Genomic DNA, 23,741 nt, shown 5'->3' on the forward strand with positions numbered 1-23,741 from the left:
GATACAGGGTTTCAATGTAGCAAGGGGGACAGCCTGGAACTCACTATGTATCCCATTCTGGCCTCTTCTTCCCTGAAATCCTTTTGTCTCAGCCTCCTGAGTACTCGGAATTGCAGACAAGAGCTACTACTTCTAGTTCTCAGGACTTCGTGATTTCTGAGTCTATGAAGGTGGAAGGTAAGAGTTAAGTTATTATATCAAAGTAAAACTAAACAAAAATTTAGCTGGAACTGGTGGGGTATGCTTTTAATCCTAGCACAGAGATCCACCTGCCTTGATTTCTGGAGTTTTGGGATTAAAGGCATGTACCACTGTGCCTAACCTAGTAAGCCTTCTTAACCACTGAGACATTTCTTCAGACCTGGGTTATATTCCTTTTTTATGACAGGTTTTTGCTGTGAAATTCTGGATGGGTAGGAACTCACTGTGGACTCCAGCTCTTTTTTCTTTTTTTAAGATTTATTTATTATGTATACAGTGTTTTGGCATGTATGTCTACATGGCAGAAGAGAGCACCAAATCTGATTATAGATGATTGTGAGTCACCATGTGGTTGCTGGGAATTGAACTCAGGACCTTTGGACTAGTAGTCAGTGCTTTTAACCTCTGAACTGTCTGTCTGGTTCCTGAGCCATCTCTCCAGCCCCATAGTCCAGTTCTTAACACGTGGGCTTTTATATCTTAGGGAATATAAGAAATATCTGAAGACATTTTTGGTTATCACTATCAAGGGACACTATGGGCAACAGTATTTACGATCTGGGTATTTTGTTTTGTTTTTGTTTTTCTTTCTTTTTTTAAAATGTTTATTTATTTATTATGTATACAATATTCTGTCTGTGTGCATGTCTGCAGGCCAGAAGAGGGCACTAGACCTCCTTACAGTTGGTTGTGAGCCACCATGTGGTTGCTGGGAATTGAACTCAGGACCTTTGGAAGAGCAGGCAATGCTCTTAACCGCTGAGCCATCTCTCCAGCCCCTATGTTTTTGTTTTTCGAGACAAGAGTTTCTCTGTAGCTTTGGGGCTTCTCCTGGAACTAGCTCTTATAGACCAGGCTGGCTTCGAACTCACAGAGATCGGCCTGCCTCTGCTTCCCGAGTGCTGGGATTAAAGGTGTGTGCCACCACCACCAACATCTGGGTATTTTGTTTAATAACCTATAGTAGCCCTGACAGCATATAATTATCTAGTCCAGATGGGCCTGGTGGCCCCTTTGCCTTTAATTCCAGCACTAGGAAGGCAGATACAGTTAGATTTTCTAGGCAAGTGTGGTTAAGTCCAAAGTATCAATACTGCAGAATTGAGAAATGTTTATTTTATTCCTTTTGTTTTGTTTTGTCAAGACAGGGTTTCTCTTTGCAGGCCTGGCTGTCCTGGATCTCACTCTGTAGACCAGGCTGGTCTCCAGTTCAAAGATCTTCCTACCTCTGCCTCCCAAGTGCTGGGATTGAAGGTGTGTGTTACAACTGCCTGGTTTCATGTCATTCTTTTGCTACACACACACACACACACACACACACACACTTCAAGTAAATAGCTGGGATATGGTGGTTCATGCTTTTAGGGAGACAGAGACAGGTGAGTTCAAGGCCAGCCTGGTCTACCCAGTGAGTTTAAGAACAGAAAGGGTACACAGAGAAACCCTTTCTCAAAACAAACAAATAAAAACCCCAAAAAACCAAAGAAACAACAGCAACAAAAATACTGTTGGTGTCAGTGATTATAATGGCACTGTGGAACTTTTGGGAAAGACAGTGGCAAATTAATTATGCTTAAATAAATATAAATATTTTCTTATATTTTAAAATATAAATTTAAAATATTTCAGATTTACAGTACATTTAATACTTTAAAAAATTATTTCATTGTATATACACTGGTGTTTTGCCTGCATGTCTGTGTACCATGTGTGAGTGAGTGCGATGTGTTTGTCTGTCTGGTGAACACAGAGGCCAGAAGAGGCCATCAGATCTCCTGGGATTGTTGTTTCACATAGATATCGATGCTTTTCCTTGCACCAGGGTCCTCTGGAGGAGCAGCAAGTGCTCTGGACTACTGACCCAACACTTCAGGCCCCTAAATTTTCTTATGCATGGCTGATTTCAGCGATAAAGGATTTTGATGCAATTTCAATGACAAAACGATTTTTCATTATTTTTTTTTAACAACTGGTGGAGTTTTGTTTTTGCGAGACAGGGTCTCATTTAGATCTCGTGTGAGCTCAACTTTGCTATACAGCTGGTCCCGAACTCTCAATTTTCCAGTCTTCACTACCCAAGAGCAGCGATTGCCGGCTTGAGCCACCATTGCCTACTTCCAAGTTATGCATTTAAAGTAGGTCATTTAGAATAATCGCAAGGAAAGAAAAGCTGCCAATATGTAAACGGTTGATGATGTCTCGTTTTTTTTGGGGTGGCAGTGGCCACGACTAATTCCAAAATAAGCACATTATACTTGCCGGAGTTCGGGAAAGGGACTGTGAAAATTCTAATAAAATACACAGACCAGGAGGGACACCAAGAAGAGATTAAGTGGGCTATTGAAGCGCAGAATCTCTGCTGTCCCAGGACTAGCACGTCCACACCCGCGCATGTGCACACCCTCCCAGCCGCCGCCTCTCCCGCCATCTCGGGGGGCCTTCTTTCTGCCTGGCTTCGGACTGTCCGTTGCGCCGCCTGATTCATTGGGAACATTTAGTGCGGACAGGAGGCCCCTTGCGCTTTTTTTCTGAGGTTGTCTCGGTCAGAATGGTGGCACACGAATGGAAGGCTGCAGAGGACTGAGTCGTGGCTGAGACGGAGGGCTCTGCCGCGTTGGGCTGTCAGGCACTGCGGAAGCCGCCCTGGAGAGGTTCCTCTTTGGCAGCTGGCTGCGAGCGGGAGGCCTGAGCAGAGAGCAGCGGCAGCGCGGCGAGGTCGGCTTCGCAGGGCCACGGCGCTATGGAGGAGCTCGATTGCGAGCCCGCAGTAACTGTAAGGGCGCCCGGGAGAGGCTTGTTTTATCGCAGCGTGAACAGGCTTGCCTTCCTAGCTGCGGGACTCAGTTGCCACCGTCCGGGATGTCAGATTCGCTGCGGGCCGGTTTGGGCTCTGGTGGTCCCAGGCTTCAGCCCAGCCGCGGAGGCCCTGCTGCATCCCCTTCAACCCTTGTCTTTCTGACCTTTCTGCCTCTCTAGTTTTCCCCCTCGGGCGTTAGAGTGAGCTCGCTGTGAGCCCCACGTTAGCTTCTACCTCTCCTGCTGTGCTGGCCCGAGGCTTAATCCGTGCGTCATTCATTCTCGGGAGAGTCTAGACTACCAGTTTCTGTAGGGTTGTTTTCTATTCCGTTTGGACTTGGGAGATATTTTTGATTATGTGTATGTATCAGAATATGCACAGAGGCATCGGATACCACCTGAGTTGGCGTTGCAGGTGGTGGTTAGCCGCCTAACATAGGTGTCTGAAACCGAATTCTGCTCCTTTGCAAGAGCATTAGATACACTTAACTTCAGGGCCCTCTCCAGCATCTTTTTTTTTTTTTAATCAGATGTCAATAATCTGTGATAAATTCATAGCAGTTGCGATGCCCCTTTCCAAGGCCAGGACTTTGGAGGCTGAAGCTGGGGACTCACCAGTGAAGGCTAGCATGGTAGTTACATTGCAGAACCGTTTTCCAAAAGCAACGGTGTAACTCCAGCTCCTGGGGAAGTTGATGCTGGAGCATCAGAAGTTCAAGGCCGGCTTGTGGCCTTGATTACAAAAAAAAGGTTGGAGCAAGTGGGACTTGAATCTCCTGATTTTTTTATCTTCTGAATAAATTATCTTTATATAAAATTTTTTATTTATTTTTATTTTTTTCTTAGTGTTTTCCCTGTGTGAATGTGTTGGATCCTATATTTACAGCAGTTGTGAGCTGCCGTGTAGGTTTTGGGAATCGAACTACTCTGGAAACCAGTTAGTGGTGCTGAGCCATCTCATCAGACTGTAAATAAATTCATTTTTAGGGGAAACTTTTCCCTTTTGGTGCTGTTTATGGGTTTTCCTCTGTAGGTTAGATAGCCTATAGCTGTGTGGCTTCTACAAATAATGTGAACGAAGGTTCAGAGGGATTGGTCTAAACTGGAGAGAAACGATTAGACTCACTGTTAGCTGAGGTGACACAGGCTGATGGGAGTTTCTTTTAACACAGTTAAATGTTTTTGTTTGGTTTTCCCCTTTGAGTAACCTACGCTTGCCTGGGATTTAATGATCCTTCTGCTTCAGGCTTCTAAGTGCTCTGCTATACTAGGCTTTTTTTCATGAGAAGTGGCACACTGGGTTGAGGTATCCAGTTTATCTACCTTGCTTCCATAGTGTCTGTTAGTGTCCCTACAGACCTGCTGTCTTCAGCCACACACACCTCGGCACAGGGACTAGCATTTCTGATTATGGATTTTTTTCCTTTTTTTTGAATAATTTATTCTTATTTCATATGCATTGGTTTGTTTGTTTTTTGAGACAGGGTTTCTCTGTGTAGCTTTGTAGACTCTCATGGGACTCGCTCTGTAGTCCAGGCTGGACTGGAACTCACAGAGATCCGTCTTCCTCTGCCGCCTGAGTGCTGGGATTAAAGGCGTGCGCCACCATTGCCCAGCGTGCACTGGTGTTTTTTGTTTTTTTGACTGTGGCTTCCTCTTTATTGGACACGTTGTAGATGACACACAGATCTACAGTTAAATAATTATTAAAATATCGACCAGGACTACAGCCCTGGCCCAGGGCTCCAAACCAGAAGCAATAAGGAATGGGGGTGATGGGCTGGCAGTATTCCCCCAACATCACCAAAACCCATAAAACAAGGCTCTTGAATCCTGTGCACTGGTGTTTTGCCTGCATGTATGTCTGAGGGTGTCAGGTCCCCTGGAACTGGAGTTACAGTAGTGAGCTTCTGTGTGGGTGCTGGGAATTGAACCTGGGTCCTATAGAATTGCAGTCAGTGCTCTTAAGAGATAAGCCATCTCTCCGCCTTTATTTTTTTATCATTATTATTATTATTATTATTTTTGGTGTTTCAAGACAGAGTTTCTCTGTGTAGATCTGTCTGTCCTGCTCTGTAGACCAGGCTGGCCTGGAACTCGGAGATTTCCTGCTTCGTGAATGCTAGGATTAAAGGTGTACTCTCCCCTGCCCAGCCTGACTCTGCATTTCTATGATTACACATTGGCTGAGAAGAAAACCCTTCCTAGGAGTAACTGTTCCTGTGCCTCCTGTTTCCCTAGTGGATTCCAGGCGTGAATTCCAAGAAGAAGCAAATGTGTTTTGACTGGGGTCCTGGGGAGATGCTCCTGTGCGAAACGTCCTTCAACAAAAAAGGTAGTTCTTGTTTACTTCCTCTTGGAACATTTGTTGGTGACTTGGGGCAAAAACTGAAGTTATTTGCAACATTTTTAGTTTTGAAACTTTTGGCTTTGTTATTTTGAGATAGGGTCCACCTATGTTGTTCTAGTGGGCTTGAGTTTGTACAGTCTTGCTGTGTATCCTGGGTTAGTTTTGAATTCTACATCTTTCTCCCTCAGCTTCCAGAGTGCTGGGATTTGAGGTGTGAACTGCTACACTTGACATTCAAATTTTTTTTTTTTTTTTTTTTTTTTTGGTTTTTCGAGACAGGGTTTCTCTGTGGCTTTGGAGCCTGTCCTGGAACTAGCTCTGTAGACCAGGCTGGTCTCAAACTCACAGAGATCCGTCTGCCTCTGCCTCCCGAGTGCTGGGATTAAAGGCGTGCGACACCATCGCCCGGCAACACTCAAAAAAAAATTTTTTTTTTGGTTTTTTCCGAGACAGGGTTTCTCTGTGGTTTTGGAGCCTGTCCTGGAACTAGCTCTTGTAGACCAGGCTGGTCTCGAACTCATAGAGATATGCCTGCCTCTGCCTCCCGAGTGCTGGGATTAAAGGTGTGCGCCACCACCGCCCGGCAACATTCAAAATTTTTAAATTTATTTTCTGTGTGTGGGTTTTTGGCTATATGCATATCAGTACACCAGTTGTGTGTTTGGTGCCTGCAGAGACCAGAAGAGGGCGTTGGGTCCAGAAACTAGCAGTATAGTTATGTGAGTAGCCATGGGAGGTGTAGGGAGTTGGAGCTAGGTCCTCTAGAAGAGCAGCCTGTGTTTCTGTGTGTGTTTTTAGATTTATTTATTTTGTCTACAGTGTTTTCTCTGCATGTATGCCTGCACACCAGAAGAGGGCATCAGATCTCATTACAGATGGCTGTGAGCCACCATGTGGTTTCTGGGAATTGAAGTCAGGACCTTTGGAAGAGCACCAAACCATCTTTTCAGCCTATCTAACTAACATTTAGAAAAGAGTCCTACTGTGTTGCTTAAGCTGAAGCCAAACTCGGGGTTCAGGCAATGCTTGCAGAACTGTAGGAGGATGGAGAATTCCAGGCCAGCTTGTGATACACTGATAGACCCTTTCTCAAAAGCCAAGGCTACCATAGGATATCACTCGGCGGCTCAGTGATAAACATCTCTAGCTTGTGCAACACCCTTAGTTAGATTACCAATATCACCAAAAAGAGGAAACCATGTTGTGTTGCCCGCTTGTAATCCTAGCACTTGGGAGGCTGAGGCAAGAGGATTGCCAAGACTTTGATACCATTTTTGGCTACTGAGACCCCATCTCAGCATTTCCCGTCCTTTGGGGAAAAAAAAATCTTTTTTTTTTTTTTTTTTTGGTTTTTCAAGACAGGGCTTTTTAAAATTTATTTATTTATTTATTATGTATACAATATTCTGTCTGTGTATGTGTGCAGTGCCAATCCCGGAACTAGCTCTTATAGACCAGGCTGGCCTTTAACTCGCAGAGATCCACCTCCCTCTGCCTCCAGAGTGCTGGGATTAAAGGCAAGCGCCACCACTGCCTGGCTAATCTTTTTTTTTCTTTTAAGATAGGCTTAGCAGGGGCTGGAGAAATGGCTCAGAGGTTAAGAGCATTGCCTGCCCTTTCAAAGGTCCTGAGTTCAATTCCCAGCAAACATATGGTGGCTCACAACCATCTGTAATGGGGTCTGGTGCCCTCTTCTGGCCTGCAGGCATACACACAGACAGAATATTGTATACATAACAAATAAATAAATATTTAAAAAAAAAAAAAGATAGGCTTAGCTGCCTGGAATTCAGTATGTGGACTAGTAATTTGTACTTTATAATTCTCTTGCCTTAATCTCCCAAGTGCAGAGTACACAGGCATGTGCCTCCAAGCTCAGCCAGTTTAATCAAAGAATGAAATACAAGAATGGTTTCTCTTGGGGGCTGGAGAGATGGCTCAGTGGTTTTTTTTGTTTTTGGTTTTGGTTTTTTCGAGACAAGGTTTCTCTGTGGTTTTGGAGCCTGTCCTGGCACTAGCTCTTGTAGACCAGGCTGGTCTCGAACTCACAGAGATCCACCTGCCTCTGCCTCCCGAGTGCTGGGATTAGAGGCGTGCGCCACCACCGCCCGGCGGCTCAGTGGTTAAGAGCACTGACTGCTCTTCCAGAGGTCCTGAGTTCAATTCCCAGCAACCACATGGTGGCTCACAGCCATCTATAATGAGACCTGGCGCCCCCCTTCTGGCTTGTGGGCACACATGGAAGGAATGCTATACACATAATAAATAAATAAATATTTTTAAAAAAAAAGAATGGTTTCTCTTTTGGGGAAATGGTAGATGTTAATTTTTTCCTGTTCTGTTGCAGACAAATTAGAGACGGCGCCGAGCTGCCCCTTTATCTATATCGTACGGAAAGATGCAGATGTTTACTCTCAGATTTTGAGAAAACTCTTCAATGAATCCCATGGAATCTTCGTTGGCTTGCAAAGGATTGAGGAGGAATTGACCGGAAAATCCAGGAAAGCTCAGTAAGTAGGGTGCTGGTAGATGCTGAAGTCCGTGATGAAGTAAAATGCATCCTTATCCTTGTGAGTGACAGAGGATCACGGGACTCCTGGTGCTCCTGTGTCTTTTCCAGGATGAGACTTCTTGATTGTGTAAATACTGTTGGAAGACTTACTGGGTTTATGAGCTTTTCTATTTGGATTCCTGCTTCATTTATATGTGTCCATTGTATGTGCCCATCCTCCTCCCCCCAAAAATAAATAAATAAATAAATAAATGGAAGGCTAAATAAGCCCTTGAATTAGATTTCATTTTTGCGGGATTTGAAAATGAAGCAAGTGGCTCTTTAAGAGCTAGCAGGGGCTGGAGAGATGGCTCAGCGATTAAGAGCACTACCTGCTCTTCCAAAGGTCCTGTGTTCAATTCCCAGCAACCCGCATGGTGGCTCACAACCATCTGTAATGAGATTTGGTGCCCTCTTCTGGCCTGCAGGCATACATCCAGACAGAATACTGAGAATACTGTACACATAATAAATAAATAAATCTTAAAAAAAAAATTGAAAACGAGCTGGCAGCCAGAGCTGTATAGCAAGACCTGCCTCTTGCCTTCTGAGTGCTGGGATCAAAGACAGGGGCTACCACCACCTGGGCTTTTTCCATTTTGTTTTAATGTCTTCTTGTATGTCATTTCTTTGCAGGTTGGTTCGAGTGAGTAAAAATTACCGCTCTGTCATCCGGGCCTGTATGGAGGAAATGCACCAGGTTGCAGGTAAGGACCTTGTATGTATTTGAAGAAAGTATCGGGTGCTGTTTTCTCTAGAGGCCTTTAAGGAGGCTAATGTGCAGTTCAAAGTGGGGCCTTGGTTTGATGTGATGTATAAGCATTTCCAAAGAAAATGGGTGGGTGTCAAAAGAAACAAGAGGAAACAAAGCCATGCTGAGCTTCGTGGGGCTAGTAGATTGACTAGAATCAATTCAGCTTGAGTGTTCAATTGAAATGTTTTGTATTCTGCTAGTTGCTGCTAAAGATCCAGCCAGTGGCCGGCAGTTCAGCAGCCAGGTAAGGGTAGCTGTTTTCATTGGCAACATTGTGTCTTTCTGTGTCCTCGGTGTCTAGGGTGGCTTTGGAGTCACTGTTGCAAGTTTCTTCTTTCCAGGTAGACTAGCAGCTCTTTGGGGTGGCATGTGTGGTTTCCAAAGTGCTGGTGTTCTCTTCAAGGTCTAGCTCATTGGAACTCTGGATCTGTTTTCGTTTTCTTTGGGAAAATGAGTCCTGAGTACTTGGTGTTGATGCATTGTCAATGGAGGCGGAGAGCTGAGCTGTTGGACTACTGTTTAGTCTCCTGAACTTGGCATTTCTGCTGAGTAGCAAGCAGTTACAATTCAGTAGGGATATAAGGTGACATACAGGGCTCTCTTTCCTTAGTGGGATCCCAGGGATAATGCCCTGTCTCAGACTGGCACGGTCTGTTTTCCTGTGAAGCAAGGTTCAAGGAGTGATGATGTCTGTCTGAACTGAAGCATGGTGGGGGTGGGGCACGACTTCATCTTCCTAAGGACAGGGTCCAGGTCCCCTGAAGCATGTGTGTCTGTGCATTGTGTGTGCCATCCCTGCAGTTGTCAGATCCTCTAGAACTGGAGTTTCAGGTGGTTGTTAGCTACTGCCTGGGTGCTGGGAATCAAACCAAGTTCTTTTGCAAGAGCAGCCAGTGCTCTTCATGACTGAGATCTTTAGTCCTGGACTCAACCTTTAATGGCTTGTTTCCTAAGCTTCGGTCCATGGCACATGAACCTTTTTCCTTTTTTTTTTAAAATAGGATCTTATATAGTTCAGGCTGCCCTGGAAGTCCTCATCCCCTACCCTCACATTCCAAGTGCTGGGGTTACAGGCCAGGCTGGCATGGAACCCTTGACACTCCTGCCTCTGTCTCCATAGTGCAAGTTCATAGTTGTTCACCACTGCCCTTGCTCCAACTTTGCAATTTTGTTCTGCGTGTCTGTCTGTCTGTCTGTCTGTCTATCCATCCATCCCCCTCCCTTCCTCCCTCCCTCCCTTCTTCCTTCCCTCCCTCCCTGTCCGTCTGTCTGTCTGTCTGTCCGTCCGTCCGCCCGCCCGCCCGCCAGCCCATCTATCTATCTATCTATCTATCTATCTATCTATCTATCTATCTATCTATCTCCCTACCTATCTATTTATCTCCCTACCTATTCATCTAATTTATTGAAAAAGTTTCTCAAAATTATTTCTTCCTTTTACTCAAATAACACTCCTTCTTTAACCACAATTTGTCAAGAGCATAAGTATGTTATGCTAGTTTACTTTTCTAATTCATATCAAAATAAATTCATGTGTTAGAATTATGCAGATTTTTCTTTTCTTTTTTTTTTTTTGGTTTTTTCGAGACAGGGTTTCTCTGTGGTTTTGGAGCTTGTCCCAGAACTAGCTCTTGTAGACCAGGCTGGCCTCGAACTCACAGAGATCCGCCTGCCTCTGCCTCCCGAGTGCTGGGATTAAAGGCGTGCGCCACCACCACCCGGCCCCTTTTTTTGTTTTGTTTTGTTTTTCAAGACAGGATTTCTCTGTGTAGTCTTGACTGTCTTAGAACTAGCTCGGTAGACCAGGCTGGTCAAAACTCACAGAGATCTTCCTGCTTCTGCCTCCTAAGTGCTGGGATTAAAGTGTGTCCCACCATCACCCAGGTTTTTCTCTCCCCATCTAAATTCCAATCCTGGTCTCTCTGGTGGGAAATCTTCCATAGGAGTATCAGTGACTGTTGGATTTGTGACTCAGGCTCTATTATATTTCTTTGCCTTGCGTTCAGATTTCAGTAATATTTTCTGTTAGAGTTGTCTCCATTTCTTCTGCAGGTCTCCATTTTGTCAGCCATGGAGCTCATTTGGAACCTGTGTGAGATCCTTTTTATTGAAGTAGCCCCAGGTAAGCCCAGTTTGTTCCGCTCAGGCTAACTCTGCCATAGCATCACTGCGCCCCCGTCAGCCTCTGTCCTCTCTCTGCTGTGCTGTGCGCTGCTGCTCAGAGGCTGGAGCTGCGCTGCTCTTCAGTGTCACCATCAGGACAGAGCAGCCACAGAAACGGCCATCTCATCAGCTACCACAAGAAGTTACATAGAGAGCCTCTAGGAACTTACAGCGTTAGGTAAATGGCGCTTCAGCGTGGGCTAATTAAGCAATTAAGGGCACTGCCACTCTTTTATAGGACCTTGGTTCAGTTCTCAGCATGGTGGCCCACAAGCCTCTGTACCTCTAGTTCCAGGGGATCCAGAGCTCATGCAGGCCTCCCCTAGCATCAGGCATGAATGGTGCACAGACACAGGCAGGCAAAACATACACACACTTTAAGAAAAAAAAAGAAAAAATACTGAGAAACAGTCAACTAGCATAAAAGAGAATGCTCAATGTATGTACTGTCTGCAATTCAAGTGGAAGTGATTTTAGAAGGGACTAGATGATGTACGGCCCAGAAGGGCTAAGAAGGCTGTGGCTGGTCATCAGGACTGGCGACACACTCCCTCACTAATTGGGGTTATTCCTTTGATCTTGAGTTAAGTTGTGACCCATCCAGTGTCTGTCCTCTCTGTTCAGGGGCTGTGGTTTGCTGGTTTGTTTGTTAGCTTGTTGTTTCCCGTGACTACGCATAACCTTCACCTCTGCGCAGCTCAGCATTTCACCCACACTCCTGTAAGCTGACTTAATGGAGAGGCAGAGGCCGTTAGGTTACATAGCAAGGTCTTGCCTGAAGAGGAGCGTGGTGATGTGGGCAGTTAATCCCATCAGAGGCCAGCTTGTTCTGTGCAGAGAGCAGTCAGTGATCCATAGTAAGCTTCTACCTTAAAAAAAAAAACCAAGGGACTGGAGAGATGGCTCAGTGGTTAAGAGTACTGGTTGCCTTTCCAGAAGACCCTGGTTCAATTCCCAGCACCCACCTGGTAGCTCCCAACTGTCTGTAACTCCAAGATCTGATACCCACTCACAGACATACCTACAGGGAGAACACTAATACACATAAAAATAAAATAAATACAAAAAATAAAATAAATACAAAAAAATATTTAAAAAAAAATTAAGAGGTGGTAGGTAGTATCCCCTTAAATCTCAATAGCAGGAGGGTCTCTGAATTTCAGGCCAGGCAGATGTACTTTAGTGAGACTCTGCTTCCAAAAAGAAGGGGGGAAAAAAAAGAAAACAAAATGGGGCTGGAGAGATGGCCCATAATTTAAGAGCACTGGCTGCTGCTGCAGAGGACCCAGGTTTGTTTCCCAGAACTAATATGACCCACAACCTGTGTGACTCCAGTTCCAGAGGTGCTGCATACATGCAGGCAAAACACTCAGAAAAAAAGGTAGGTAAATATAAATTTTAAGAAAAGGTGGGCTGGAGAGATGGCTCAGTGGTTAAGAGCATTGCCTGCTCTTTCAAAGGTCCTGAGTTCAGTTCCCAGCAACCACATGGTGGCTCACAACCATCTGTAAAGAGGTCTGGCGCCCTCTTCTGGCCTTCAGGCATACAGACAGAATATTGTATACATATTAAATAAATAAATAAATATTTAAAAAAAAAGAAAAAGAAAAGGTAAACCAGACAGTGGTGGTGCACCTCTTTAATCCCAGCACTGGGAAGTCAAAGGCAGGGGGACCTCTGTGAGTTCAAGGCCAGCCTGGTCTACAGAGCTAGTGCCAGGACAGCTAAAGCTACACAGAAAAACCCTATCTCGAAAAAACAAACAAACAACAAAAGGACAAACCAAAAAATAATCACCAACAAAATCCTCAAAACAGAACAATAAATAACTCCCCAATACCATAAATTCAAAGTGATAACACAAACTTAGTTATTCAGATACCTCCCCTCTCTAGTAGATTTTGAAAATTCCATTTATCACCACTGATATATACCATCTCATTAATGCCAGTAATCAGGTAGCCATTTCAAAGGCTGCACACAGGCTTCCATATTTGTAAAGACTCCAGCTGTGGCAGGGTGTGGTAGCATACCCTTACAAAGCGCTGCTGACATTCCTAAACACTCCCAGCACTTGGGAGGCACAAGTTAGAGTTCAAGGCAAGCTTGGGTTTTAGAACACAACCTTATTTCCACAACAGCCAAAACTTGATGTTGGAGAGATGTAAAGTCTGAGGCAGGTTCTGTTCCTTCCAGGATCCAGTGAAAGATGGTCCTGCCTTGCAGAGAGGGAGGACTGATTTGTAAGCTTCTTGACTTTTCCTCCCCAGTTGTAGAAGATAAACCCCGCTGCAGCCAGGTTTTCTGCTTTAATGTCAGTGTTTGTACTTTGGGCAAAGTGGAACTTGCTGCACATGCATCTGGGGTCTGTGTGTGATAGGAGTCTGTCTTTTCAGCTGGCCCTCTCCTCCTTCATCTTCTTGATTGGGTCCGGCTGCACGTGTGTGAGGTGGACAGTTTGTCGGCAGATGTTCTGGGCAGTGAGAACCCAAGCAAGCACGACGGCTTCTGGAATTTGGTGAGTATGATGTGGGCTGACCTTATCCCTTCTGTGCGCATTCTGGGTTCTGGTGCTGGCAGGGGTGTAGAAGGAGCTGCAGGGCTGCGTTCCTGCCACCCAGCTCCTGGCCGCCTGGCTAGCTTATGCCCCAAAATAACAACACACAAACTGTATTCATATAAACACTGCTTGGCCCATTTCTATTTTTTTTTTAAGATGTATTTATTTATTATGTATACAACTTTCTGCCTCCATGTATACCCACACGCCAGAGGAGGGCACCAGATCTCATTACAGATGGTAGTGAGCTACCATGTGGTTGCTGGGAATTGAACTCAGGACCTCTGGAAGAGCAGACAGTGCTCTTAACCACTGAGCCATCTCTCCAGCCCGGCCCATTTCTATTAATGTGTGTAGCACCACAAGGTGGTGACTTACCAGGGAGATTCTAGCCTACGTCCTTCTTGGGTCGGAGCTTCATCGCATCTTCCTCACTTCCTCTTCCAGCATTCTGTTCTGTTTACTCCACCCACCTATGTTCTAACCTATCAGGCCAAGTAGTTTCTTTATTAATTAACCAATGACCTTCCTCCATCACAGGGGCAAAATGATGACAGACTATTCCTGGCCTTGGCTCAGTGCTTTGAGTTTATGATCAGAGAGGCAGTTTAACATCTGCCTTCTCTGCTCCAGAGCTAATGTAGCATGGGGAGTGACGCTTGGTAGACTTGCTGTTGGAAGGGAAGTTTGGTTTGTCTGTAGACTAAGGTGGGGATGGAGGCAGATGAGCACAGAGGCCATTTTGAGGTAGTAGACTGTTCCAGGGCCGTGGTTCTCATCCTGTGGGGTATCAGATACTTATATTACATTCACAACAGCAGAATCACAGCCATGAAGTGAGTAGCAGTGGAGTAATTGTATGGTGGGGTCACCACAGCATGAGGAACTGTATTAAGGGTTGCAGCATTTGGAAGGTTGAGGATCACTGATCAGGGGCTTGTGTGGTGTCCTAGAATGCCTGCCAGCATCTGCCAGAGCACAGTCTCCAGCACCACGGAAAGAAAAAGAATATCCTTGGTTATTTTGTTAGTTGGTGTTTTATTTGTTTTTGATTCTTTTTTTTTTTAAAGATTTATTTATTATGCATACAACATTCTGCCTCCATGTATGCTGACACATTAGAAGAGGGCGCCAGATCTCATTACAGACGGTTGTGACCCACCATGTGGTTGCTGGGAATTGAACTCACGACCTGTGGAAGAACAGCCAGTCCTCTTAACCACTGAGCTATCTCTCTAGCCCCTGTTTTTGATTCTTTGAGACAGGGTTTCTTTGCTCTGGTTGCTCTGGCTATCCTGGAACCTACTCTATAGACTAGGCCGGCCTAGGGCTTAGATATCTTGACTCACAGAGATCCACCTGTCTCTACCTCCTGAGTACTGGTATTAAAGGTGTGTGCCACCAGTGTCACCTGGCGACCTGGCTGGTTTGGGTTTTGAGACAAGGTCTCACTATGTAGCTCTACTGGCCTGGAGGGTTTTTTTTGTTTTGTTTTGTTTTTTGTCTCAAGGGATTAAGTCATAGAGTAATAGAGCTCATAACCTGATCCAAGTCCTCTGACCTCATGATACACAGCTATGTAGATGCACACACACACACACAAACAGGAATTAAAACATTTAAAATTAGCTGCCAGCTGTCCTATAACTGACAGTTTGCTGAAGGGTAATATCTTAGTCAGGGTTACTATTCTTATGATGAAACACAATGACCAAAAGCAACTTGGGGCCAGGCAGTCGTGGCTCACACTTTTAATCCCAGCACTCAGGAGGCAGAGGCAGGAAGCTGTCTTGAGTTGGAGGCCAGCCTGGTCTACAAAGCAAGTTCCAGGACAGCCAAGCTAAACAGCTAAACAGTGAAACCCTGTCTTGAAAAACAAACAAACAAAAAGCAACTTGGAGGAGGTAAAGGGCTTGATTTCCATCTCCCAGAGCCATGGTGCATTGACAGGGGCCAAGGCAAGAACTTCAGCTGAGGAGGACCTTGGAGGCCATGGAGGGGCCCTGCTTACCGGCTTGCTCAGGCTGCTTTCTTAGAACCCAGGACCACCAGTCCAGGATGACACCATCTACCATGGACTGGGCGCTTCTCCATCAATCACTAATCTATACCTACTCACAGCCTCAACCTATGGAGGCATTTTCTTAGTTGAGCTTCCTGCCTCTCTGATGCCTACAGATAGCCTGTGTCAAGCTAGTATAAAACCGGCCAGCACGCGGTGTGACTGGGAGTTTCTGCTAGAAGGGAGGAGTTGCTGACTTGGGCTAAGGGCGGCCTGAAGGAGTCAGTCCTCCCTCCCCTGGGCTGACGCCCCACATTTCTTTGCAGGTGACTGTCTTGGTGCTTCAGGGCCGGCTGGATGAGGCCCGGCAAATGCTGTCCAAAGAAGCTGACGCCAACCCCCCTTCTGCAGGCATGTGCCGCATCCTTGGGGACCTGATGAGGACGATGCCCATTCTCAGTGTACGTGGGAGCCGTCCTTCCTGCCCGGTGTTTGAGATCGGGTCAGGGAACATGTAGGTCTGGGCGCTTAGTGTCTCACAGCCATTCTCTCCCCCAGCCTGGCAACACTCAGACGCTGACGGAGCTGGAGCTGAAGTGGCAGCACTGGCGTGAGGAGTGTGAGCGGCACCTGCAAGACAGCACGTTCGCAGCCAGCCCCCGCCTGGAGTCTCTCTGCAAGGTGTGGGGCCGGGTGGGGAGTGCGGCTGGCACTTCTCTTGGGACCCTGGCATCCCAGGTGGCAAGGAGCTGGCTTCTCTTTGGAGAAGGCTGTCAAGTCACTTGACTGCAAAGAGGGAGCTTTTAGTGTCTAACTGGCCCAGCTGCGATCAGCAGAGAGCTCAGAGAACCTGTCTCCTCAGATCATGCTGGGGGACGAGGCCACCTTGTTGGAGCATAAGGAGCTTCTGAGTAACTGGTACCATTTCCTAGTGACCAGGCTGCTGTATTCCAACCCCACAGTGAAACCCATTGACCTGCACTTCTACGCCCAGGTGAGTGAGTGACAGTTGACTCCCTCATTCTTGGGAGAGGAAAGTTCCTTCTTCAGTCCTTTGAGAAGAATTCCTCTCTGGCCTGCCCACATGCCAGTCCTGCCCCAGCCCCCACCCTCAGTCACTGCTTCTGTCTTGGAGGTTGAGTGGGCTGTCTGTCACCTTCCACAGTCCAGCCTGAACATGTTTCTGGGAGGTGAGAGCAGTCCGGAGCCACTGGACAACATCTTGATGGCAGCCTTTGAATTTGATATTCACCAAGTGATCAAGGAGTGCAGGTAAGGCCACCTCACTTTAACTGGTCTTTTGGGGTTTTTTCTTTTGAGACATGGTTGATATCCTGGAACTAAGTCTCTAAGTCTCTGTAAACCTTGCTGACCCCTAACTCCCAGATTTCCCATTGGCTCCTCTTCCTTCCTTGCTGGGATTAAAGGCATTTGTACCACACCCTGTGGTTATAACTGTTTTAAGGGGTACAACTCAGCAGCATTAAATCTACAGCAGCCATCGCCTCCATTCACCTCCACAATGTCTTGTTCCTCATACTTTTTTTTCTGAGACAGGGTTTCTCTTTTTAACAGCTCTGGCTGTCCTGGAACTAGCTCTGTAGACCAGGCTGGCCTCGAACTCACAGAGATCCTCCTGCCTCTGCCTCCCAAGTGCTGGGATTAAAGGTGTGCGCCACTGCCTGGCCTCCTCTTACTTTTTCACTCTTTTCTAGTTTTAGTTCTTCTGTTTCTTTTTTTTGTTTTTTTTTTTTTTTAGGTTTTTTTCTGTTGTTCAGTTTTTTTGAGACAGGATTTCTCTGTGTAGCCCTGGCTGTCCTGGAACTCGCTCTGTAGACCAGGCTGGAAGTCTGGGGTGAAGGCACTGGTAAGTGCATTTTCTTCTGAGCGTTGTGGTCTGTTGTAGTGATGGCGCCTGTTGTTTAGTGAGACAGAGTCTCTCACCGTAGCTTAGGCTGTTTTGGAGTTCACTGTGTAGCCAGGCAGGCCAACAGTGCTGCCTCAACCTTCCAGCTGCTGGGGAACGGGTTTGAGCCACCCTGCTTAGCTCTGGTTGCTTCTTCTGAGTGCTGTGCCCTCCAGGGGGAGGAGTGCCCAGATGATGAAGATGGAGGCAGGGGTCATAGCCTGTTAAGTTCCTTTGTAAGCTGATTGGTACATTTCATTTGTGAACAAGAGTCCTTATCACCCCTGAAACCCTGTCTCTGTCCTCACGGCCACTTAAGACTGCTCAGGTCTCAACCAGCAGTGGTGGCGCAGACCTGTAATCCCAGCACTTGGGAGGCAGAGGCAGGAGATCTCTGAGTTTGAGGCCAACCTGGTCTACACAGCAAGTTCCAGGACAGACTCCAAAAGCTACCTGGAGAAATCTTGTCTTGAACCACCACCACCCCCCCCCACCCTACCCCCCCCCCCACCCCCCGCAAAAAAAAAAATCTAAAATGGTAGCAGGAGGGAAATCCTTCCCATTGTCCAGATGTATTGTAGCAAATCCAGGTGGTGTTCTAAGCAAGGCTACCTGCTGCCACTCCGGACTTCCTCCTTCCCAGCAGCCTGCCGATCAATTCTCTGCACAACACAAACAGCCAGGTGCTTAACTACTACATACAGAGAAGTTTTTCCGTTTGTTTTGTTTGAGACTATGTAGCCTGTCCTGGAACTCACAGAGTGTCTGCTTCCCAGTGCTAGGATCAAAGGCATGAGCCACCGCACCTACAAGAGATTTGTTTTCTGAGGCATGGTTCCATGTAACTCAGGGATTAAACTCATTGTGTAGCCAAGGTTGGACTTGAACTCCTAATCTTTTTGTCTCCATTTCCCGAGTAGAGGATCACAACATCAGGCAGGAAGGATTACCTTTGATTATTTTGGACACTCCCTAAAGCTCATTGCAATGAGGGGATACACTCAGGGTGAGTGCTATGAATCCCAGCCATGACAGTTCAGTGACCCAGCTCATTGAAATTAAACTGCTGGGAAGCACTCTCCTCAAAGTGGGTGCACGTTCAGTAGGCACCTAATAATTATACGTTCACTGTTCCTAGATTTTTTTTCTTACATTTATGTGTTTTTACATGTGCAAGTGTATGCAAGTACACACCAAAAGCCACAGCATACATGTGGGGGTCAGAGGACAATTTTCTGAAGTCAGTTTTCTCTTTCCATAATGTGGTTCCAAGAATCAAACTTTTCAGCCTTGGTGCCAAAGGCCTTTTACCTGCTAAACCATCTCTCAGCCCCTTCTAGATTCTTTTCTTCCATTTCTTTTTTTGAGATAGGGTCTCATGCAGCCCAGGCTATCCTTAAACTTGTGACGTAGTAAAGGCTGGCCTTTGAACTCCTGATCCTCTATTATAAACTTGAGCTACAAGCCTGGCTATTTCCTAAGTATATCATTTCTTGCAATGCTTTTTTGATTGTCCTGAAATGGAAATCTGTATAAACAAGGTAACTCTGAAGCTCCAGTGAAATCCCTAACTCATCAAAAGAAGCATTATCTGTTTGCATGTGGACAGGCAGGAGACCTGAGCAGTCTTTTTGTTTGTTTGATTGATTGGTTTTTTGAGATGGGTGTTTCTCTGTGTGTAGCCCTGGCTGTCCTGGAACTTACACTGTAGACCAGGCTGACTTCGAACTCAGATCTGTTTTCTTATGCTTCCTGACCATTGGGATCAAAGGTGTCAACACCGCCAGGAGTTTTTTTTAATGTTTGTGATGCACGTGTGTGTGTGTGTGTGTGTGTGTGTGTGTGTGTGTGTGTGTGTGTATACATGTGTGCATATGTGTATATATACATATATGTGTGTATACACACACACACACATACACGCCCTGTTGTTTCCAGTAGATGTACAAGGACAGATTTTGAGTGTTGGTTCTCTTCATTATGTGGGTCTTGGGGATTAAAATCAGGTTATGCTTGGCATCAGGTTCCTTTCCCTCAACCATCTCTGCCCAATCTTTGTCTCTTTAGAGCATAGTTTATGTGGCCTTCCTACTCTTCTCAGTCATGTGATTTGGTCCCTTCCCTGACCTCCTTTTTCCCTTGATGTCTGGATTTGCAGCATTGCCTTGAGCAACTGGTGGTTTGTAGCTCACCTCACCGACCTTTTGGATCACTGCAGACTCCTCCAGTCACACAACCTCTAGTAAGTTGGCCAAATGCACCGATCCTCTTTCTTGTCATCAGGCCTCTGAGGGAGAGCCAGTAGAATGCACTGGAGCAGGTTAGGTTGCAGGAGCCCTGCAGAGGGTAGGCTTGCAGTCTTGTCTTGTTTTTTCCAGTTTCGGTTCTAACATGAGAGAATTCCTTCTGCTGGAATATGCCTCAGGACTGTTTGCTCATCACAGGTAGGAAAGCCCACAAATGGTAAAGACCTTGTGGATGCCAGTGGTGCTTCACTGGTTTTGAGGGGTTGGGAGGATAAGCCTCAGGTAGCAGTGCCCACAGCCATAGGGCAGCCAGTCTAGCCTCTCAACATCCGCCTTCCTTGTCCTCAGCTTGTGGCAGCTGGGGGTGGATTACTTTGACTACTGCCCGGAGCTGGGCCGAGTTTCCTTGGAGCTGCACATTGAGCGGATTCCTCTCAACACAGAGCAGAAAGCCTTGAAGGTGCTGAGGATTTGTGAGCAGCGGCAGATGACCGAACAAGGTGATTCCAGGCTTTTCTCAGACTGTCCTTGTTTGTCAGTGCATGCCAAGGCTGAGCACAGTTCCCAAACACTGTGACACCTCACCTTGCCACTACAGCGGAGAGATAGTGTGTGTACATGCTTAGACACAGGGCTACCATCAGGGAGGTGGTGGATTTTTCTAGGTCTTTCTCTTCTGGAATTGCCCTGTAAGAACTAGAAAAATCAGCCCTTTGGCTTTTAGAAAAGATCTACCTGTTCTCACATTCCATGCGATCTGTGGTCAGAGCTGAGCGTCATATGTCAGTGTAAGTGGGTGTTAGCTACCAGCAAAACCTGGAGCAGTAGGGAAGCTGGGCAGGACCACAGTGACAGGCACAGGTGTCCATAGCTTTTTGTCCTCATCCTCCCACTATTGCTGAGCAAGAAGCACTTGCACACTTAAACCATGACCTGAAGGAAGGAAGGTTGGTTCTGTGGTCTCTGGACGGATAATGGTGGGACTGTTATGTCAGGGAAAACCAAAACCTTTTTTGCCTCTCAAGCACAAAGACTCAGGAAGCCAGTCTAGTGGATGGGTCACCTGCGACACTGAGCAGAGTGAAGACAGAAAGAATAAATATGGTCCAGGCGTTGGTGGCACACACCTTTAGTCTGGGCACTCGGGAGGCAGAGGCAGGTGGATCTCTGAGTTCAAGGCCAGCCTGGTCTACAGACTAAACTATGAAGTTTCTGGTTCTTCACACTTAGCCCATAGTACTTTAGTACTTTAGATTGTAATGAGGCTATAGCAAGGCCATGTCTGTCCCCACACGTCTCTTCACGGGAGGGATCGTAAGACTTTGCATTTTGTCTTCTTTCCTCCAAAGTTCGAAGTATCTGTAAAATCTTGGCCATGAAGGCTGTCCGTAATAATCGCCTGGGCTCTGCCCTCTCTTGGAGCATCCGTGCCAAAGATGCTGCTTTTGCCACACTCGTATCTGACAGGTGGGTGCAGCTTTCTGGTTGGCTGGGAGGTTGGAGTTTGAGGAGGGCCTAGAACTGCTGCTCTAGCCTCTGGGTTGGGTCCTGCAGATTCCTCAGGGATTATTGTGAAAGAGGCTGCTTTTCTGATTTGGATCTCATTGACAACCTGGGCCCAGCCATGATGCTCAGTGATCGACTGACTTTTCTTGGTGAGTCTCTGCATTTTTTTCCATGAATATGAGGGGACCATCTTTCTAGATTTCTCCAATTGACATAGAAAACCTATGTGCTAGCCTTTGCAGAATTTTGGTAACATTCTATTTCCAAGTCATTACAAACTTAGGGAAATGTAGAAATGGCACAAGGAATGACACCTTTTATATACATTTCTCATACACATCTTTGTTGCTAAGACAGGGTCTCACTGTGTAGTCTTGGCTGTCCTGGAAATCCCTATGTGGACCAGGCTACCCTCAAACATGGAAATGTGGGGGCTGGAGAGATGGCTTAGTGGCTAAGAACACTGATTGCTCTTCCAGAGGACCCAGGTTCAATTCCCAGCAACCACATGATACCTCACCACTCCAGTTCCAGAGGATCTGACACCCTCACACATACAGACAAAACACCAATGCACATAAAAAGAAATAAATCCTTATGAGGCGGTGGTGGCACACGCTTTTAGTCCCAGCACTCGGAAGGCAGAGGCAGGCTCTGAGTTTGAGGCCAGCCTGGTCTACAGAACGAGTTCCAAGACAACCAGGGCTACATAGAGAAACCCTGTCTTGAAAAAACATCACAGAAATTTGTCTCACCTACTTTAGGCTGGGATTATGGGCCTAGAGAATGGAATGTCTTTCATGTCCAATATACCATCACACTTCCACCAGAGATTTTTCTCATCACTTATATGAGCTGGCAGTTCACTGCAGTTAGAGAATAACTTTATATTACCAGAACTCAGAGTATTTTAATCTTTTTTTCCTTTTAAATTTGTTTTTGACATGCATTGATATTTTGCCTGCGTGTGTACTGTGTGAGGGTGTCAGATCCTCTAAAACTGGAGTTACAGACAGTTGTAAGCTGCCATGCAAGTGATGAGAATTGAATCCAGGTCCTCTCGGACAGCAGCCAGTGCTCTTAATACTGAGCCATCTCTCTAGCCCTTTAATCTTTTTTTTTGGATTTTTCGAGACAGGGTTTCTCCGTAGCTTTTGGTTCCTGTCCTAGAACTAGCTCTTGTAGACCAGGCTGGCCTCGAACTCACAGAGATCCGCCTGTCTCTCCCTCCCAAGTGCTGGGATTAAAGGCGTGCGCCACCACTGCCTTTAATGCCCCTTTAATCTTTTTTAAAACTTCCGTTTTTGTGTATGGGTGTTTTGCCTGCATGTGTATCTGCACCCTGTATATGTGTGGTGCTTGCAGAAGTCAAAAGAGAGTGTGGGGTCCCATAGGACTAGAGTTACATGGTTGTGCTGCCTTGAGAGTACTAGGCACTGAATCCATGTTTTCTGTAAGGAGTTAGTACAATTAACCATAGGACCATCTTTCCAGCCCTTATCTGATCTCCTGTAGTCAGAGTGCCGATATTTCTGCAGATTTGGTGTTCCTTTGAATCCTATAATTTACTATGAACTTGAGACTATTGTACAAACATCCCAGTGTATGGAGTTCTATTTTAAGGATCAGGTAAGTGGAGAGGCATGTTCAGGTGAACTCCCGCCTTTTCTAACAGGAAAGTACCGGGAGTTCCACAGACTGTACGGGGAGAAGCGCTTTGGTGACGCTGCTTCTCTTCTGCTGTCCCTCATGACCTCTCAGATCGCACCCCGTTCTTTCTGGATGACTCTGCTCACCGATGCCCTACCTCTTTTGGAACAGAAACAGGTAAGGCTTCACCATACCTAAGCAGAGTTTATTCTGTCCTTTGGTGGTCTTCCTTTGTTTGGTTCTTTAGCCATACCGATGTTTGTTTTTGCCTCTTCCCACTCATCTGAGTATATTACAAGGCTCATGAAAGAAAAGCCAAAGTGATGCTATCTGCCAGTGGTGCTGAGCCTGCTAGAGGGGTGGATGTGAGACTAGGAGCTGGAGCAGCAGCCCAGGTCCTCAGAAGGTCTTCCCTGAACTTGGACCCATGCCTAGCCCAACAAGGCTCTGCCAGGGGAGCAGCTAAGTGAAGCATCCTTTTTTCCCTAGGTGATTTTTTCAGCAGAGCAGACTTATGAGCTGATGCGCTGCCTGGAAGACTTGGCCTCAGGGAGGCCAGGGTGTGGTGAGCCCGACGCCCAGCGACTCCAGGTTATTTTCACTTGGGGGAGGTGGTTCCATATGGAAGTGGGAAAAGGTTTCTGTCCTGGGATTTCCTTTCATTTTCCGGGGTGCTGATGAACCATATGTCTTATTTAACCTGTCCTGTGACATACCGTTTGTAGGACCAAGTGGGATGGATTTAGTCTTCCTGTCCCTTTTGTGTGCACTGCAGAGCTATCTAGTGCTGTGCTGGTCTTGGGCTGAGCCCAGAAGCACTAGGGAATGCTGCCTCTTGTGCCTCACATTGCCTTTCTGCTCTTTAGGATGATGACATAGAGACCACCAAGGTGGAAATGCTGAGACTGGCTCTTGCCCGGAATCTTGCTCAGGCAATTATAAGAGAAGGCTCACTGGAAGGTTCCTGAGATAAGCTGAGGACAGTTGCAATATAGTAACTTTGTATGGCAGTGTAAATAGATTTTAAAGGAATAAATTTTTTGCAAATATAAGGCC

At 46.3% G+C, this 23,741-nt stretch overlaps 1 protein-coding gene across 1 annotated transcript; it reads left to right on the forward strand.

Annotated features, from left to right (window-relative positions):
• The first annotated feature begins 2,658 nt into the window (after positions 1 to 2,658).
• Positions 2,659 to 23,737, forward strand: Nup85 (nucleoporin 85). The gene is made up of 19 exons (XM_075990079.1): positions 2,659 to 2,974; positions 5,239 to 5,332; positions 7,695 to 7,857; positions 8,535 to 8,605; positions 8,853 to 8,896; positions 10,705 to 10,774; positions 13,212 to 13,333; positions 15,704 to 15,838; positions 15,936 to 16,058; positions 16,240 to 16,371; positions 16,543 to 16,649; positions 19,442 to 19,525; positions 19,662 to 19,727; positions 19,878 to 20,029; positions 20,879 to 20,996; positions 21,084 to 21,184; positions 22,711 to 22,862; positions 23,175 to 23,276; positions 23,552 to 23,737. The coding sequence occupies exons 1-19, from the start codon at positions 2,942 to 2,944 to the stop codon at positions 23,651 to 23,653; spliced, it is 1,971 nt and encodes a 656-aa protein (XP_075846194.1). The 5' UTR covers positions 2,659 to 2,941; the 3' UTR covers positions 23,654 to 23,737.
• The last annotated feature ends 4 nt before the right edge of the window (positions 23,738 to 23,741 follow it).

Source organism: Microtus pennsylvanicus, chromosome 11 (assembly GCF_037038515.1).
Source record: "Microtus pennsylvanicus isolate mMicPen1 chromosome 11, mMicPen1.hap1, whole genome shotgun sequence".
Lineage (NCBI taxonomy): Eukaryota > Metazoa > Chordata > Mammalia > Rodentia > Cricetidae > Microtus > Microtus pennsylvanicus.

What these genes read in the sequence shown, in the direction of transcription:
- Nup85 (XM_075990079.1), top strand. Translation starts at nt 2,942, where the DNA reads ATGGAGGAGCTCGATTGCGAGCCCGCAGTAACT. An exon ending in GGACGATGCCCATTCTCAGT is followed by an intron (nt 15,839 to 15,935) that starts GTACGTGGGAGC and finishes TCTCTCCCCCAG; the next exon opens with CCTGGCAACACTCAGACGCT. An exon ending in CAAGTGATCAAGGAGTGCAG is followed by an intron (nt 16,650 to 19,441) that starts GTAAGGCCACCT and finishes CTGGATTTGCAG; the next exon opens with CATTGCCTTGAGCAACTGGT.